Here is a 17,181-nt window from a genome sequence, read left to right as displayed (position 1 = left end):
TTTCATAATAAATGCCCCTTCCTGGAGCCTCCTACTGCCCTATCTTAAGCAGCAGATCAGCACACAAAAAGGAGAAGGCAGCAGCTTCTGCCCAACTACCTCTCTCTGCTAGAAGAGCTTAGAAGAACTTGGTGGAACAGCTTCTTGGATTCAACTGCAAGTGTTTATAAATACATTCCCATATTAATACAGAGGAGTCGGAAGTACAAAAAACTGCGGAGTGGAAACATTTATCTACCGACTTCACAGCCCTGGTCAGAAGCCCGCGTCATACACCGCTTGCAGTCTCAGGACGAATCGGCTCGTCTTTTATCGGCAACCGGTTAATGGGGTTGTGCGCTGCCCTGAATTTCGGAGCTCCGCTCACAGCGTCCGGAAGTTCATTACTCCGAACGCTGTGTGCGGGCTTCCGTGTTCGCGGCCGCCCCCCCTCTACCTCTACCGTGGTCGTGCCCCCTTCCCATGGACTTTTGTTGAGGGGCAGGGCGAGATGTCAAGCCCGGAGGCCACGAACACGGAAGCCCGCACACAGCGTTCGTAGTAATGAACTTCCGGATGCTGTGAGCGGAGCTCCGAAAGTCAGGGCAGCGCACCTTTAACGTGCTTTCCATTAATTACTCATCACATCACATGTCACATTTAGAAACACTAATTCCCTTTGTATTTATAATCCGTTTTGGTAGCTGCTCCTATTAATGAAATCAATTGTGAAAATGTAACCTTTACAGCAATAATGATGAGGATATCTGAAGTTATCTGAAATTTTGCATGCAAACCACAATGCTTAATCCCAAAAATAATTGAATACTCAGTTTCTTAAAAGGAAATCACTCATTAGTTTTACCTGCGCTAGCCTGTCGGTACAGACAGGTAGTGCAGGCAACACTGTTGACTATACTTACCTGGTCCCATTCAGTGTTCTGGTTCTCCTGCTACTTCTACGTACTAACTAGAGATGAGCAAGCTTACAGTAAATTCGATTCATCACGAACTTCTCGGCTCGGCAGTTGATGACCTATCCTGCGTAAATTAGTTCAGTCTTCATGTGCTCCGGTGGGCTGGAAAAGGTGGATACATTCCTAGGAAAGTCTCCTAGGACTGTATCCACCTTTTCCAGCCCACCGGAGCACCTGAAAGCTGAACTAATTTATGCAGGAAAAGTCATCAACTGCTGAGCCGAGAAGTTCGTGATGAATCAAATTTACTGTAAATTCGCTCATCTCTAGTACTAACAACATACAAAAAAGAAAAAGTAATTGTGCCAAAATATTATTGAACCTAGGGTCAGCTGTAGGCAGCGGAGGTATGCTAGGCTGCAATCACATTTTCTTGGAAATTTTTTATAAGACTTGCACACAGCATATATTATAACAGCACCTTTATTTTATAGAACCTCTTTTGTACACCTTTTGAAGCAATACATAAAACAATCATGCATAAAGAAAAATTGATCATTACCACTGAACACATCACGCTCAGCAAATAAAAAATAAAATGTAAAATCTCTTGCTGGCATTTGTGTCGATGGGCAGAGTGAATCACACCCCATGGAATGATAAGCACACATGAAAGAATAAGTTCTTGGCTGAATGCTCCATCAATGCTGTCAGGCAGCAGCTGCACCAAGACTGGATTTTTTAGGGTGACTATCCATCTCCCCCCCACACCATCCATTTTCAATAATGAACGCTTAAGCCACTAGAAGAGTTAGAACAAACACCTTGGAGTCAGTAATACTGACCTTATCGAACTAAGTATCATTACCAACAGGGTAATGTCTGGTTCATTTCCTGCCGTTCTAGAGGCAAGAAGGCGACATGCAACCACATGTAGGGAATACAACCTTGATGTAAGCTGCACAAACCTATAGAAAACAAGTATCATACAGTTCTAACAGCTGATAAAAGGACAAGCAAAAATATTGTTGCTCTTATGCAGAAAGATGACAGATGTACTGATTCCAGTAATACACCTTAGGAGGAGGATGGCATGAGCCAACAAGTCTTCTAATTAAATTGCTTTTCTCTCTTAGCAGCCAGTGCCCTTTGGGGATATTGAGGATTTCTTAAGATTCGGTAGAATGTTGCCAAGAACAGAGTTAATTCATGTATCCAGAAGAATCTTTGATTATACAGATGGCAGTTATACAAAAAGTTTATCAACTGAAGTGCTATAAAATATAGTACATGTTGGTAGATTTAATCTTCATAGCTGACTTAAACGATGAAGACACTAGGACAGTAAAGGATGTGAAATGCCATCAGTCATGGAACACTTTATATGCCAGAGGGGGAAAAAAAAACCTGGGACAGAAGACTTCTTTTCCCATCCATACATTTTCTGTACAGCTGGCAGGTTTTGCCAGTTATGGATGGGAGCGGTCGAGCAGGAGAGTGCATAAAGACAAGACAAACAGGTCAACTGCACGCAGCATTAGGAAACTGGGCCCCTTTCTATATTCATTCGCCAGTCTAGAATGTGAGACACCAATGGCTGATGCTAAGATGTCTTCAACAGTCATTGCCATACAGTTACCCCAAGTCTATAGGCTAAGGGGTAAGACATTGGTATTCAGTCTCCTCTGAAAATCCATAAGATCACCAGACTTGCATTATTCTCATTCATCAGTCACTTGCACAATGCAACACAAGAATGATCTGGTCAGGAAGCCTTGGACACTTGAGGAATAGGTCAATGTTTAAACTATACAGCCTTTCTGTGGTATTCAGGTGGTGCAACCTCATAGTCGCTGGCACTGAAGAGTGTTGAGGAATTTTTTGCCAAATATCTAGAAAGCAAAATGGAGCAAGTTAAGCCATGTGAATTGAATGCAAAGTGTTAATGTATTTACGTGTAAAACTGAAAAGCAAAATACAGCTCTCAGGAACCCGCCATTACCAGCAGGTCCATGGCTGCTGATAGCGGCCAGGGCCTGCCATACATGAAGCGAGCACCGTTCCGGCGCTTGCTTCATGTTTGGCAGGCCCTGGCCGCTATCAGCAGCTGTGTATAGGACGTAAATGAACATCCTGATGAAAGTCCCTGTGCATCAGGATGTACATCATTAGCGAGTTTACCGACAGGAGTCCCTGCTCTAAATGAAGTTTTCCACTACAGCACAGAAGGTGTGCCAGATTGTGTCTACACAGCAGTGCTTCCACTGCCTATATGCTAAGGATTCCTAACAAAAAGAACCCCCATGTCAATATCAATATGGATTCAAAACATGAAATTCTATTTTGTCACATGCCAAAATCTCTAATAGCAAAAAAAATTAAAAAAAAATGTTTAAATCCTGTTACAGTTTGTCAGGGTTTATGTAGTTTCATTAAATACATTTACAAGGAAAAAGCAGTACTCACTTTAGAAAGTCATGTAAATAGTTCAGAAGCAAAGCCAGGCTTTTCTCATCCAAGGGGGTGTAGGATAACATGGCTCCAATGCGGACTGAAATTTAATGTATAGATTGTACATTAACATTAAGTAATGGTGACGTGTGTTTATACTGTCCTCTACAAAACACTTTCTAATTGTATATGTGCTTAGGGGGAGATTTATCAAAACCTGTCCAGAGGAAAAGTTGCCCAGTTGCTCAAAGCAACCAATCAGTTCGCTTCTTTCATTTTGCAGAGGCCTTGTTAAAAATGAAAGAAGGGATCCCATTGGCTGCTATAGGCAACCAGGCAACTTATCCTTTAAGGGGGAGAGTTATCAAAACCTGTGCAAAGGAAAACTCTGGGATGTACAACTTATCCCCTATCCTAAGGATAGGGGATAAGTGTTAAATCGCAGGGGGGTCCGACCATTAGGGCCCCCCCGTGATATCCCAAACGGAGCCCCGGCTCCCTGCATGAAACAAGCATTTTAGACCACAGCACGAAGCTGCGGCCAACATGCCCCCACCATACAGTTCTATGGCAGAGCCAGAGATTACCGAAAGCAGCACTCCGGAACTGTATGGAGGGGGCCATGCATGTCGGCCACCACTTTCGGAGGTGGTTGAAAATGCTCGTTTCATGCAGGAAGCTGGGGCTCCGTTCAGGAGATCGCAGGGGGCCCCAGCGGTCGGACCCCCCCGCGCGAACACTACATCCCAGAGGTATCCTTTAATCTTCTACAGGGTGGGATAGGCTTGGCTTCTACTTTCTAGCCTTGAAACTTCCACTGCTAAACCAATAACAATACCTTTGTAATGTAAATTTGCTAACAGTTCCTTGGTGTACTGGTGGTGGTCACCCGGACACTCATCCGTCTCTCCCCATCCCTCTCTTCCTTTCCCCCTACCCCCCCCAAAACACAAAAAAAGAAAAAGGAAGGGTTCCTCAAATATATTTTTATTTTTAATAAATGATTGGTGAATTATTTTTGGATTATATTTTATCACTTTTGTATAATTGTAATCTTGATTGTGAAATGATTTGCACATGTTTATATACCACTGAGTGGGTCACTTTTACTTATGCTTGAAAAAGGCTGCATGGGCAGCTGAAACGTTGCATCCTGTACACGTTTGGATTGAAATAAACGGTTACTATTTCTTCACGACAAGTGTGCTGCAGCAACTTGCTTCTGAGATACATGCATACTGCAGATAACCTAGCTTAAAAGGCCACAAGACCTGTGTAGAGGAAGACTGGCGCAGATATCCATAACAACTAATCAGATTGCTTTTATTTTGAAAAATGTCCTTGCTAAATCTCTACCATAGAAAGCAAATAGGTTACATTTAAAAACTTACCAAACAGACGCAACAAGTGGGGTGCACCATACACTTGGGACATAGGGGCATCAGGGTGGTCCGCTAAGATGTCTGCATATTGAGGACGTTCAAATTTGTATAGAAGCTGTGTGCCCAGCATAACATTAAAGTATTCCTTAATGCCGGCTACCACTTCATTTACTGCATATTCCCTGCAAAACATGATCCAGTCAGACGAGTGAAAAGGTTGAACAAAAAAAAAAAAAAAAAAAAAGAGTTAACCCCTTATAGCTCACTAGCCCAGCCTTCAAAAAAACTTACTTATTGTCAGTGTTCCCTCTGGATTTTTTGTAGACGGCATATTCTTCCAAAATAGTCTCCACATTCTTTTTGGCAGGAAGGTTAAAAAGCTAGAATATAAAAAAATATTGCAAATAAATTGTAGGCATTACAAGACACTAATCTAACAAAAAGGGACAGACATTTCCTATTTGCACAAACTCAAAAGCGTTATTACGGACTTTAACCCATTAAGGACACGGCCCATTTTGGCCTTAACCCCTTGGGGATGGAGGGTTTTTCAGTTTTTGCACTGATTTTTTTTCTCCTTACCTTTTAAAAATCATATCCCTTTCAATTTTGCACCTAAAAATCCATATGATGGCTTATTTTTTGCGCCACCAATTCTACTTTGTAATAACAATCAGTCATTTTAACCAAAAATCTACAGCAAAATGAAAAAAAAAAAATCATTGTGCGACAAAATTGAAGAAAAAAAAAATGTGTTACTTTTGGGGGCTTCCGTTTCTACACAGTACATTTTTCGGTAAAAATTACACCTTATTTTTATTCTGTAGGTCCATACGATTAACATGATACCCTATTTATAATTTTTTCCAGAAGTACCACAAAATCAAACCTACATCACTACATGCAGGAAAATTTATACGTTTAAAATTGTCATCTTCTCACGCCTATAACTTTATCTTTCCATTTACGGGGGCTAATTTTTTTTTCATGATCTGAAGTTTTTTGTATTGATCGGACTTTTCAATCGCTTTTTAAAAAATGGTCATGTATAAAAAGTGACCAAAAATACGCTATTTTGGACTTCGGAATTTTTTTTGCGCATACGCCATTGACCGTGCAGTTTAACTATATATTTTTATAATTCAGACATTTCCGCATGCGGCGATATCACATGTTTATTTTTATTTACACTTTTTTATTGGAAAAGGGGGGTGATTCAAACTTTTATTAGGGAAGGGGTTAAATGATCTTTATTCACTTTTTTTTTGCAGTGTTATAGCTCCCATAGGGACCTATAACACTGCACACACTGATCTTTATCATTGATCACTGGTTTCTCATAGGAAACCATTGATCAATAATTCTACCGCTTGACTGCTCATCCTGGATCTCAGGCACTGAACAGTCATTCGGCGATCGGACAGCGAAGAGGAAGGTAGGGGACCCTCCTGCTGTCCTACAGCTGTTTAAGATGCCACGATTTCGCCGATGCATCCCGAACAGCCCACTGAGCTAGCCGGGAGCAGTTTACTTTCATTTTAGATGCGGCGTTCAACTTGTCTAAAGGGTTAATAGCGTGCGGCACCCAACCCGCTATGATTATAGAAAAGGAGTGGGCGGATGGCGTACAGGTATGCCCTCTGTCCCCAACAGGTTAAAGGGGTACTCTGCCCCTAGACATCTTATTCCCTATCAAAAGGATAGGGGATGAGATGTCTGACTGCAGGTGTCCCACCACTGGGAATCCCCGCAATCTCTGGAGTTATGCTCGCTCCGTGCACCAGATGATAGGAGGCGCTGCAGGAGAGATTTTAACTAAGATTATGAGATAACAAAAAAGTGGTCTCCACAGAACAGGAAGCTTATTAAAAGGCTCATGGCCATAACAAAACCTTTAGAATGGCATGGCTTTTTTAACCCTTCTCACCTTGCAGAGTACAACTACATAGAAAATAACCATAACCCACACATAAGTAGAGTATGAAATGAAAAATAAGGTGCCTACCTGTTTTTGTCTTGTTATAAGATCCCAGTCATCAACAAGCCATGGTTTTAACTCTTCGGGAATCTTTACTTTAACTTCAACTCTATTCATAAAAGTTTCTTCCTGTGAATAGCCATAAGAATTTTAAAGTTGTCAGTCTTTACATCATCATCATGAGTAGTGTATTACTAAAACTTAAAGTGGTACTCCAGTGAACTAAAGCCATAACCTATCCTTTTCCTCTTCAACCTATTTTATAGTCTAAATATCATTCATAGGCTATATAGAGCAGTTTCCACTCTTCAATTGTCACATGTATAAAGTGAGGGAATTCCATCATCCAGCCATCAACTCTGTCTCTGTCCAAATCCCTTTCTGAAAGCAGCCCCCACCTTCCTGAGACACACAGACCATGTGGTTTCATCCCGGCACTGAAGAGTCATGCGCTCTTTAGTGATGAACTGGTAGGTGAGTGCAGTCTCAATCAGGCTGAATCCACTACAGAAGGGTGGGGTCTGGCAGTGCAGAGCTGCAATGATTGCTGGGAGATGTAGGCAAGGGGAGAAAAGGATGGCATAGAATATCAAGCAGCCAGAAACAACAATAGAGGCCACAGAAGCCATACATATGAGGCAGGATAGTTTACAAAGAACATATGCAGGAAGTGTGGTGGCTTTGGAGTTTTGTTTTATTGTTTAAATAAATATGTAATTCCCTGGAGTACCCCTAAAACGTTCACAGATGATTAAATTAAAAACTTCAGTTTCCCATCATAATACAAAGCATATTTCTATGAAAAACAACCCTATTCTGTGCCTACAACTAGGGGCCTCACTAAATATTCTTAGCGCTATGAAGGGAAAAATAAAAACACACTTACACTCTCTACCGTTGGATCCACTCGAGCCCGTTTTTTTCGTGGTGGTTGAGGAGCATCACTGGTGCTACTACCCTCACCACTCCCAGTGGCTGTACACAAAACACAATAAGTTAAAAGATGACTGACAGAGGAAGAGAGTAGGTGCACAGAAACAAGAAGCAAAGTTAAATAATTACCTTTTTGCTTGTTCTTCTTTGTTTTCCTATAAAGACAAATATAAATCTATTTTTTTAAATTCATCAATACATTAGAATAGAAATATGTCGACAAACAACTACTCACATGGCAGATTTGTTTGACAAAATTTGCCATGTGAAAGACTTTATAGATGTTTTCCAGAGGGATACATAGTGGTTGACAGGTAGGCAAATTAGCAACTTCTATTTAAAACAACTCAAGCCCTCCAGTACATAGCTTCTGTATGCTCTGCAGGAAGTCTTGTAGTTCTTTCCAATCTGACAGTGCTCTGTTTCCATTTGTCGGTACAGATCAGTATCACTATCTGTATCAAGAACTGTACAGAGAAAGAGCAAACCCAAATTCCGGACAGAGGTGCCAGCAGTGATCACTGTGTCGGACTGGAAAGAATTACAGGACTTCCTACTGAGCAGAAGTCACTAACCTTTTCTTCCTTGTGAGACACACTTTACGGTGGAATGTTTTATTTACATTTTTCAATCAACTGGTTCCAGAAAGTTACACAGATTTGTAAATTACTTATTAAAAAAATCTTTACCCTTCCAGTACTTTTTAGCAGCTGTATGCTACAGAGGAAATTTTATTTTTGAATTTTTTTTTTGTCTTGTCCACAGTGCTCTCTGCTGACACCCCTGTCCGTGTCAGGAACTGTCCGGAGCAACATAGGTTTGCTATGGGGATTTTCTCCTGCTCTGGACAGTTCCTGATACGGGCATCAGGTGTCAGCAGAGAGCACTGTGGACAAGACCAAGAAGAAATTAAAAAAGAAAAGAATTTTCTCTGTAGCATATACAGCTGCTAAAAAGAACTGTAAGGGTAAAGATTTTTTAATAAAAGTAATTTACAAGTCTTTCTGACACCAGTTGATTTAAAAAAAAATAAAATAAAAAAAAATAAATAAAGATATTTATTATTTCCACCGGAATACCCCTTTTTTATCTCAGCTATGGAGAATTTTTTTTAAATGTGGAAAATAAAATAAAATTGTAAACATTGGCTGATAAATATTTCCATGTGAAATATAGTATTAGTTGCGGTTGCTTCATGTACATCCCGGTGTGTTAAATACCAAGGCACCAGGATGTAAACATTATTTTACTTCTACAAACCAAGATAATTAAATAATAAATGAAACTTTGCATTTCATGAAGTCTACAGCAGGGACGTATAAAGGAACTTACACTTCTACATTCTTCTGTTGAAGTGCAGCAGTCTTCTTTCCTGGAGCGGCTGCTCTCATCTTCCCCTCTACATACTGATCCCTGAAGACAGGACGACATGTTAGTAGTAACATTTAATTCAAGAACATCTATGGTTATTATTTAGAAAAGCCTCACAAATCATATTCTAGAGTAGTGGTTCCCAACCCTTTTTTTTGGCCGCATAGCCCTTGTTAGCCCATTTCCAATTGTTACACCCCTATATTAGCGACATGTTAGTAATTAATATACCGTATATACTCGAGTATAAGCCGAGTTTTTCAGCACGATTTTTCGTGCTGAAAACACCCCCCTCTGCTTATACTCGAGTGAACTCTCCACCCGCAGTGGTCTTCAACCTGTGGACCTCCAGAGGTTTCAAAACTACAACTCCCAGCAAGCCCGGGCAGCCATCGGCTGTCCGGGCTTGCTGGGAGTTGTAGTTTTGAAACCTCCGGAGGTCCGCAGGTTGAAGACCACTGTGGCTTTCGACATCATCCAGCCCCCTCTCACCCCCTTTAGTTCTGTACAGTACTCGCCTCCGCTCGGCGCTGGTCCGGTGCTGCAGGGCTGTCCGGAGAGGAGGTCGTCCGGTGGGATATTGGTTCCGGGCTGCTATCTTCACCGGGGAGGCCTCTTCTAATCGCTTCGGGCCCGGCCCTAGAATAGTCACGTTGCCTTGACGACGACGACGCAGAGGTACGTTCATTACCAATGTACTTCTGAGTCATCGTCAAGGCAACGCCTCTATTCTGGGCCCGAAGCGCGGAGAAGAGGCGCCCCCAGTGAAGATAGCAGCCCGGAACCACTATCCCACCGGACCACCTCCTCTCCGGACAGCCCTGCAGGACCGGACCAGCGCCGAGCGGAGGCGAGTACTGTACAGAACTAAAGGGGGTGAGAGGGGGCTGGATGATGTGGAAGGCCGCAGTGGTCTTCAACCTGCGGACCTCCGGAGGTTTCAAAACTACAATTCCCAGCAAGCCCGGACAGCTGATAGCTGCCCGGGCTTGCTGGGAGTTGTAGTTTTGAAACCTCTGGAGGTCCGCAGGTTGAAGACCACTGAGGGCGGATGATGACAAGGGGATGATGAAGGGGGTGGGGATGATGACAAGGGGATGATGAAGGGGGGGTGTGGGATGATGACAGGTGATGATGATGAGGGTCTGGATGATGACAGGCGGTGATGATGATGAGGATGTTAATGACGGGGGTCTGGATGATGACAGGGGGGGATGATGTATTTCCCACCCTAGGCTTATACTCTAGTCAATAACTTTTCCTGGGATTTTGGGTTGAAATTAGGGGCCTCGGCTTATACTCGGGTCGGCTTATACTCGAGTATATACGGTAGTTGCTTTTATTTTAAATTTATATGCTCTTTACTCCATATCATCTCCACAGGTCATTCTGCTCCTCTCTCTACCACATCTAGAAGCAGTGACTAGTGGCTGTGGTCGCATGAACTGCAAAAGTCCCTCTAAGGGTATGCATACCCCAAGGTTGTGAACCACTGTTCTAGAAGATAAATATAGAAGAGATATGCACATTTATTTACTGTTTACAGGCTGGAGGATCAGCCGCTGTTTTTTTTATTCCAGTATAAAAACCATGAACCTCATTTCTGAATTATTCCCAGGGAAAAACTCAAATCAATAGGCAGCCCATGCTCCACTGAATCAGGCACTTATTCTAGGCCAGTGTTTCCCAACACCATGGTGCCTCCAGCTGTTACAAAACTACAACTCCCACCATGCTGTTCAGGCATGCTAGGAGTTGTGGCTTTGCAGTAGGCAGTAGCTAATCCATGGCATTAGTTTTAGCGCATGATATTCTAGGAGGGTCTAGGCAGCCAAGTGGGTGGTCACCATTGCTCAGTTGAGAAATAAGCAGTGGTAACGCTCCTTGACTATATAGGCACTCAGCTTGGGACTTCGAGCTAGAGAACAGAATAGGAAAGGGGGATTGGGGTGAGGCACCTGAATCCGTGGAGCAGCTGTTCCACAAGGGTCATTTTTTTATTTACTTTTTATTAGGGGCCAGATACTCAACATAAATGGCCATAAAATATCACAGTCTGCTAAATGTCATCAAGCTTTACAAAAACTGCCAAAACAAAGTGACTTCCTGCTCTGCAGCTAGTGGTTAATACTGGACCTTGCTGCCTTCCTTTTCCCCTTTCCAGTATGCATTCTGTACAGAATACGGGAAGCTCTCCTATTTTAGACAATTTACCCTGCTCTCTGGAACCAATGTAGGAGGATGCAGACAAGGCTGAGCAGGGAGCTCTTCGTATTATGAGTATGTTCAGAATGCATGAAGACTTGAAGGAAAAGGAAATCTGTAAGGTACAGCTACAGAGTAAATTCTGTGAGTTTTTCAATTTATAACCCCTTGCACAAATTGTGCCATACTACTTTTGAGAAAAGCATCTTCACAACAAAGGGAAGAGTAAGACCATAAGTAGTTCAGTATATAGACAGATCCACTTACTGATTGGCTTTCTGAAGTTCTTTTTGTTTTTGCAGATTAGTGTCCACGTATTTAAGTACTCTGCTCTCTGGCACCCACTCATCCCAGCTGCAAAAAAAAGAAGAAGAAAAAAGGACCATCACCATTGTGTATTTGTAGCTTGATCAACATAGAAACCTAGAATGTGTCGGCAGATAAGAATCATTTGTCCCATCTAGTCTGCCCAATAATCTGAATCCTATTAATAGTCCCTGGCCCTATCTTATATGAAGGATAGCCTTATGCCTATCCCATGCATACTTAAACTCCTTCACTGTATTTGCTGCTACCACTTCAGCAGGAAGGCTATTCCATGCATCCACTACTCTCTCAGTAAAGTAATACTTCCTGATATTACTGCATAAACCTTTGCCCCTCTAATTTAAAACGATGTCCTCTTGTGGTAGTTTTTCTTTTATACCTCCTCTCCTCTCCTCCATTACCGTGATGTTTCCCTTTATGTATATAAAAGTCTCTATCATATCCCCTCTGTCTCTTCTTTCTTCCAAGCTATACATGTTAAAGAAGATATCCCATGCAGCAAAGAAAAAAAAAATACCTAGCCATTCCATAGTATATTCACCTACCACCTCTCTGACATGTTTGTGATTTTTTTTCCGCCCCCCATTCACTGGCTATTCAGCTCATAAATTCCAGTTACTTCCTGGTTATGGTGGCTATGCCTGTGATCTCAAAGACTACATTTCCCTGCATGCACTGCTCACATTTCCTGCTCTCAGTTGCCTGAGCAGAGAACTTGTTACCACCCCTAACTTATGTTAGCCACTCCCACAGCTCTGCTAGCTCCCTCCCACATAACACTGAGCTCCAATCATAGCCCTATACAGCAGGGTGGCCACGAGGAAACAAAATGTAATCTCAGTGCTCAGAGAGAGGGACCCTGGAGTTGAAGCTGCAGTTTTACACTGTAAAATCACTCCCTCCCCCTCCTCCTCTCAAAGAAACAGCTTTACAGTGGCACAATCACCTCCCCCCTTCTCTGCCCTGCACTCCTCTCTCCCCAGTGCTCAGTGTGACAATTCTACTCTCCCTCCCCTCCATTCTCAGTGTGACAGCCCTACGCTGGCAGCTCCCTCCCCTCCCCCCTCTCCTCCGTTATCAGTGTAAAAACATTAGCAAGGAGAGGGGAGAGAACTATGATCTGAATCAGCCGGCATATAGGCAGTGCTGCTCAGCCAATCACTGCAGAACAGAGGGAGGACAGTGTGAATATTCATCAGATGGGAGGGGCTAAGGCCGAGCTCAGGCAGCTCTCTGCAGCACAGGGGTTTTCTGGGTAATTGTCACGTCACGCCCCCGGGATGCTGCTGATAACAGCCTGAATAGGGGGTCGAAAGTCATGAAAACCTGGAACAGCTGAATTTCCTGTCAGACAGAAGAATGCAGATAAAGATGGTTTCTAAGCAGCATTGGTAATGGAAGTGATTTACAAACCTATATAACTTTACCTTCTGCACTAAAAGCTGAACAATTGTTTACTGTGAGACTTGTCCTTTAAGGTCCTTTTAACCTTTCCTGGTAAGTTTTATCCTGCAATCCATGTACTAGTTTAGTATCTTCTCTGAACTCTCACTAGAGTATCTATATCCTTCTGGAGATATATCCTCCAGTACTGCACACAATACTCCAAGGGAGGTCTCACCAGTGTTCTGTACAGCGGCATGAGCACTTCTCTCTTTCTACTGCTTATACCTCTCCCTATACATCCAAGCATTCTGCTAGCATTTCCTGCTGCTCTATTACATTGTCTTCCTACCTTTAAGTCTTCTGAAATAATTACTCTGAAATCCCTCTCCTCAGATACTGAGGTCAGGACTGTATCAAATGATCTATATTCTGCCTGAGGGTTTTTATGCCCCAGGTGCATTATTTTGCACTTATCCACATTAAATTTCAGTTGCCAGAGTTCTGACCATTCTTCTAGTTTGCCTAAATCCTTTTCCATTTGGCGGATCCCTCCAGGAACATCAACCCTGTTACATAACTTTGTGTCATCAGCAAAAAGACATACCTTACCATCGAGACCTTTTGCAATATCACTAATGAAGATATTAAACAAAATTGGTCCCAGTACAGATCCCTGAGGTCCCCACTGGTGACAAGACCTTGCTCTGAATATTCTCCATTGACTACAACCCTCTGTTGTCTGTCACTCAGCCACTGCCTAATCCACTCAACAATATGGGAATCCAAGCTCAAAGACTGTAGTTTATTGATAAGTCTTCTATGTGGGACAGTGTCAAAAGCCTTACTAAAATCTAGATTTGTGATGTCTACTGCCCCTCTGCCATCTATTTTAGTCACCAAGTCAAAAAAAAAAAAAAAAAAAAAAATAATCTATAGGATTTGTTTTCTGTGGTTCCAATGTAATTTATAGAAGGGGATTACTTGTCTGACTGATACATTGCAATTCTTTTATCTTAGCATTATTCCTGTATTTGTAAAGTAAAATGTGTCTGTACACAGTTTAAGATTGTTAAATGATTGTTTGGATTACATTTTTCAGTTTGTTTTCAGCTGACCAACGGGTTAACAATTGGAAATTCGTCAACTGTTTGAAATAGGGCTGCAATGAATTAACCAAAGTTGTCAATTAAAATCGATAATGGAAATAGTTGCCAATTTTCATAATTGATTCTTCATTAGTTAGAGTGTGTAGCCTCAGTTGTTCGGGGTATGGCCTAGCAATCAGACTCTGCTAGTCTGCGGCCTACATGTAGCACCAAGACTGTGGCTTGGAGTGCTGACTTCATGTTCTTTTAGGGTAGGGTCACACGAAGTTTAACACCTGGCCAAGAATTCGTAGTCATAGGGGCAAAGTAGAAAGATAGCTGATGGGCAAACAAGTGATCAGCTTCGATAAGTTTTTTTTTAAACAGATTTGTAAATTACTTCTATAAAAAAATAAAAATAAAAAAAATATCTTAATCCTTCCAGTACTTATTAGCGGCTGTATACTACGGAGGAAGTTCTTTTCTTTTTGGATTTCTTTTCGGTCATGACCACAGTGCTCTCATCTGACACCTCGGTCCATCTTAGGAACTGTCCAGAGCAGGAGAAAATCCCCATAGCAAACATATGCTGCTCTGGACAGTTCCTAAAATGGACAGAGGTGTCAGCAGAGAGCACTGTGGTAGTGAAAAAAGAAATCCCACAAAAAAAGAATTTCCTCTATAGTATACAGCCGCTTATAAGTACTGGAAGGATTAAGAATGCCCTGTTTGACAGCTAGAACAGGGTAAGAAACATGAAATAAAGCAGACATCGGAAAATCATAGACCTGATAAGAATCTATTATAAAAGTCATGTGGTTAAGTCAGGATTGGTTACAGACCAGATGAATCATGGCTCCATCACTTAACACCAAAACCTTGACTAAGCCAAACTTCAAATTTTATCAAGCACAATGTACACACAACTTAAACATATTTTCATAAAAGCTATATGCCGACCTTGATTGTATTTCTTCCCAGCACACAAAATTATAAAAGAAAAAGGGGAAGTGACTAAAACAACTATTCATACACATTAAAATCCTGCAAAAGAAAAAAAAAAAAAAAAAAAAAAGTTCCCTATCCAGGTGAAAAGAAATTTCTTAAAATACGTATCGTACATATAGTATATACTTCCCAAGGAATAAGCATCAAAATGCTGTCAAATTACTACTGTGATCAGTCTGTATATGCAACATGAATAGGCCAAGCAGTCCATCATGAAATACCGTATTTTTCGGGGTATACCACGCACCGGCCTATAACACGCACCCTCATTTTACCAAGGATATTTGGGTAAAAAAAGTTTACCCAAATATCCATGGTAAAATGAGGGTGTGTGTGCGCGCGTGTGTGTGTGTATACCCCGATACACCCCCAGGAAAGGCAGGGGGAGAGAGGCCGTCGCTGCCCGCTTCTCTCCCCCTGCCTTTCCTGGGGTCTAGAGCCCTGCTGCCGGCCCTTCTCTCTCCCTGGCTATCGGCGCCGCTGCCTGTCCTGTCCCCCTGACTATCGGTGCCGGCGCCCCATTGCCGGCACAGATAGCCAGGGGGAGAGAAGCGGCGCTGACAGCCAGGGGGAGAGAAGGGTCAGCGGCACCCATTGCCGGCGCCGCTGCCTCGTTGCCTCCCCCCCATCCCCGGTGGCATAATTACCTGTTGCTGGGGTCGGGTCCGCGCTGTTGCAGGCCTCCGGAGTGCGTCCCCTGCGTCGTTGCTATGCGCTGCACGGCGCATGACGTCACCAATAGTCAGGGGGACAGAACGGGCAGCGGCGCCGATAGCCAGGGGGAGAGAAGGGCCGGCAGCAGGGCTCTAGACCCCAGGGAAGGCAGGAGGAGAGAAGCGGGCAGCAACGGCCTCTCTCCCCCTGCCTTTCCTGGGGGTGTATCGGCGTATAACACGCACATAGACTTTAGGCTTAAAATTTTAGCCTAAAAAGTGCGTGTTATACGCCGATAAATACGGTAATTTACAAATCTGTTTAAGTTTGGCACCAGTTCATAAAAAAATTTTTTTTTACACCGGAGTACCCCTTTAACCCCTTAACGACGCAGGACGTAAATGTACGTCCTGGTGGTGTGGTACTTAACGTACCAGGACGTACATTTATGTCCTGAGCATAACCACGGGCATCGGAGCGATGCCGGCATCATGCGCGGCAGGTCCCGGCTGTGGAGCGCAGCCAGGGACCCGCTGGTAATGGCGGACACCCGCGATCCCGCGAATGTCCGCCATCAACCCCTCAGATGCCGTGATCAATACAGATCACGGCATCTGCAGCATCACAGTAACTTAACAGGATGATCGGATCGCCCGCAGCGCTACCGTGGCGATCCGATCATCCTGCACGGCAGATGGAGGTCCCCTCACCTGCCTCCACTGCCTACCGGGAGTCTTCTGCTCTGATCTGCCTTCCCGCAGACCAGAGCAGAAGATGACAGATAATGCTGATCAGTGCTGTGTCCTATACATAGCACTGAACAGCATTAGCAATCGAATGGTTGCTATAAATAGTCCCCTATGGGGACTATAAGAGTAAAAATAAAAGTAAAAAAAGTAAAAAATAAAGCTAAAAAAAAAAAAAAAAAAGTGAAAAAACCCCTCCCCCAATAAAAACGTAAATGGACCCATTTTCCCTATTTTACCCCCAAAGTGTAAAAATAATTATTTTATATACATATTTGGTATTGCCACGTGCGTAAATATCCGAACTATTAAAATAAAATGTAAATGATCCCGTACGGTAAACTGCGTGAACGTAAAAAAAAAAAAAAGTCCAAAATAGCTGCTTTTTATAACATTTTATTCCAAAAAAAAAATTAAAATAAAAAAAATGTAATTATGTAATAAAAGTTTTGTATAAGCAAATATGGTATTAATAAAAAGTACAGATCACGGCGCAAAAAATGAGTCCTCATACCGCTAGTTATAGGTCTTCAAAATAGGGGGATTTTAAACGTACTAATTTGGTTAAAAAGTTTGCGATTTTTTTTAAGCGCAACAGTAATAGAAAAGTGTGTAATCATGGGTATCATTTTAATCATATTGACCCAAAGAATAAAGAACACATGTCATTTTTACCGTAAATTGTACGACGTGAAAACAAAACCTTCCAAAATTTGCAAAATTGCGGTTTTCTTTTTAATTTCCCCACACACAGTATTT

At 42.5% G+C, this 17,181-nt stretch overlaps 1 protein-coding gene across 7 annotated transcripts in view; it reads right to left on the bottom strand.

Moving 5' to 3' along the window:
- Positions 1-1,363: 1,363 nt before the first annotated feature.
- The window catches only part of MORF4L1 (mortality factor 4 like 1), a 39,880-nt gene continuing 24,062 nt past the window's right edge, over positions 1,364-17,181 (bottom strand). For all 7 annotated transcript variants that reach the window (XM_056571582.1, XM_056571583.1, XM_056571581.1 and 4 more), the window contains 9 exons: positions 11,484-11,570; positions 8,973-9,053; positions 7,770-7,795; positions 7,594-7,682; positions 6,735-6,836; positions 5,021-5,109; positions 4,739-4,911; positions 3,363-3,447; positions 1,364-2,788 (listed from right to left, as the gene is read on the bottom strand). In XM_056571582.1, coding sequence (XP_056427557.1) covers positions 2,704-2,788; positions 3,363-3,447; positions 4,739-4,911; positions 5,021-5,109; positions 6,735-6,836; positions 7,594-7,682; positions 7,770-7,795; positions 8,973-9,053; positions 11,484-11,570 — 817 coding nt within the window. In that variant the 3' untranslated portion in view covers positions 1,364-2,703. The remainder of the gene's footprint in view (positions 2,789-3,362; positions 3,448-4,738; positions 4,912-5,020; positions 5,110-6,734; positions 6,837-7,593; positions 7,683-7,769; positions 7,796-8,972; positions 9,054-11,483; positions 11,571-17,181) is intronic.

Source organism: Hyla sarda, chromosome 4 (genome assembly GCF_029499605.1).
Source record: "Hyla sarda isolate aHylSar1 chromosome 4, aHylSar1.hap1, whole genome shotgun sequence".
NCBI classification, from domain to species: Eukaryota; Metazoa; Chordata; class Amphibia; order Anura; family Hylidae; genus Hyla; species Hyla sarda.
The sequence above is the reverse complement of the archived record's forward strand: the minus strand, read 5'-3'. Positions and strand labels throughout refer to the sequence as shown.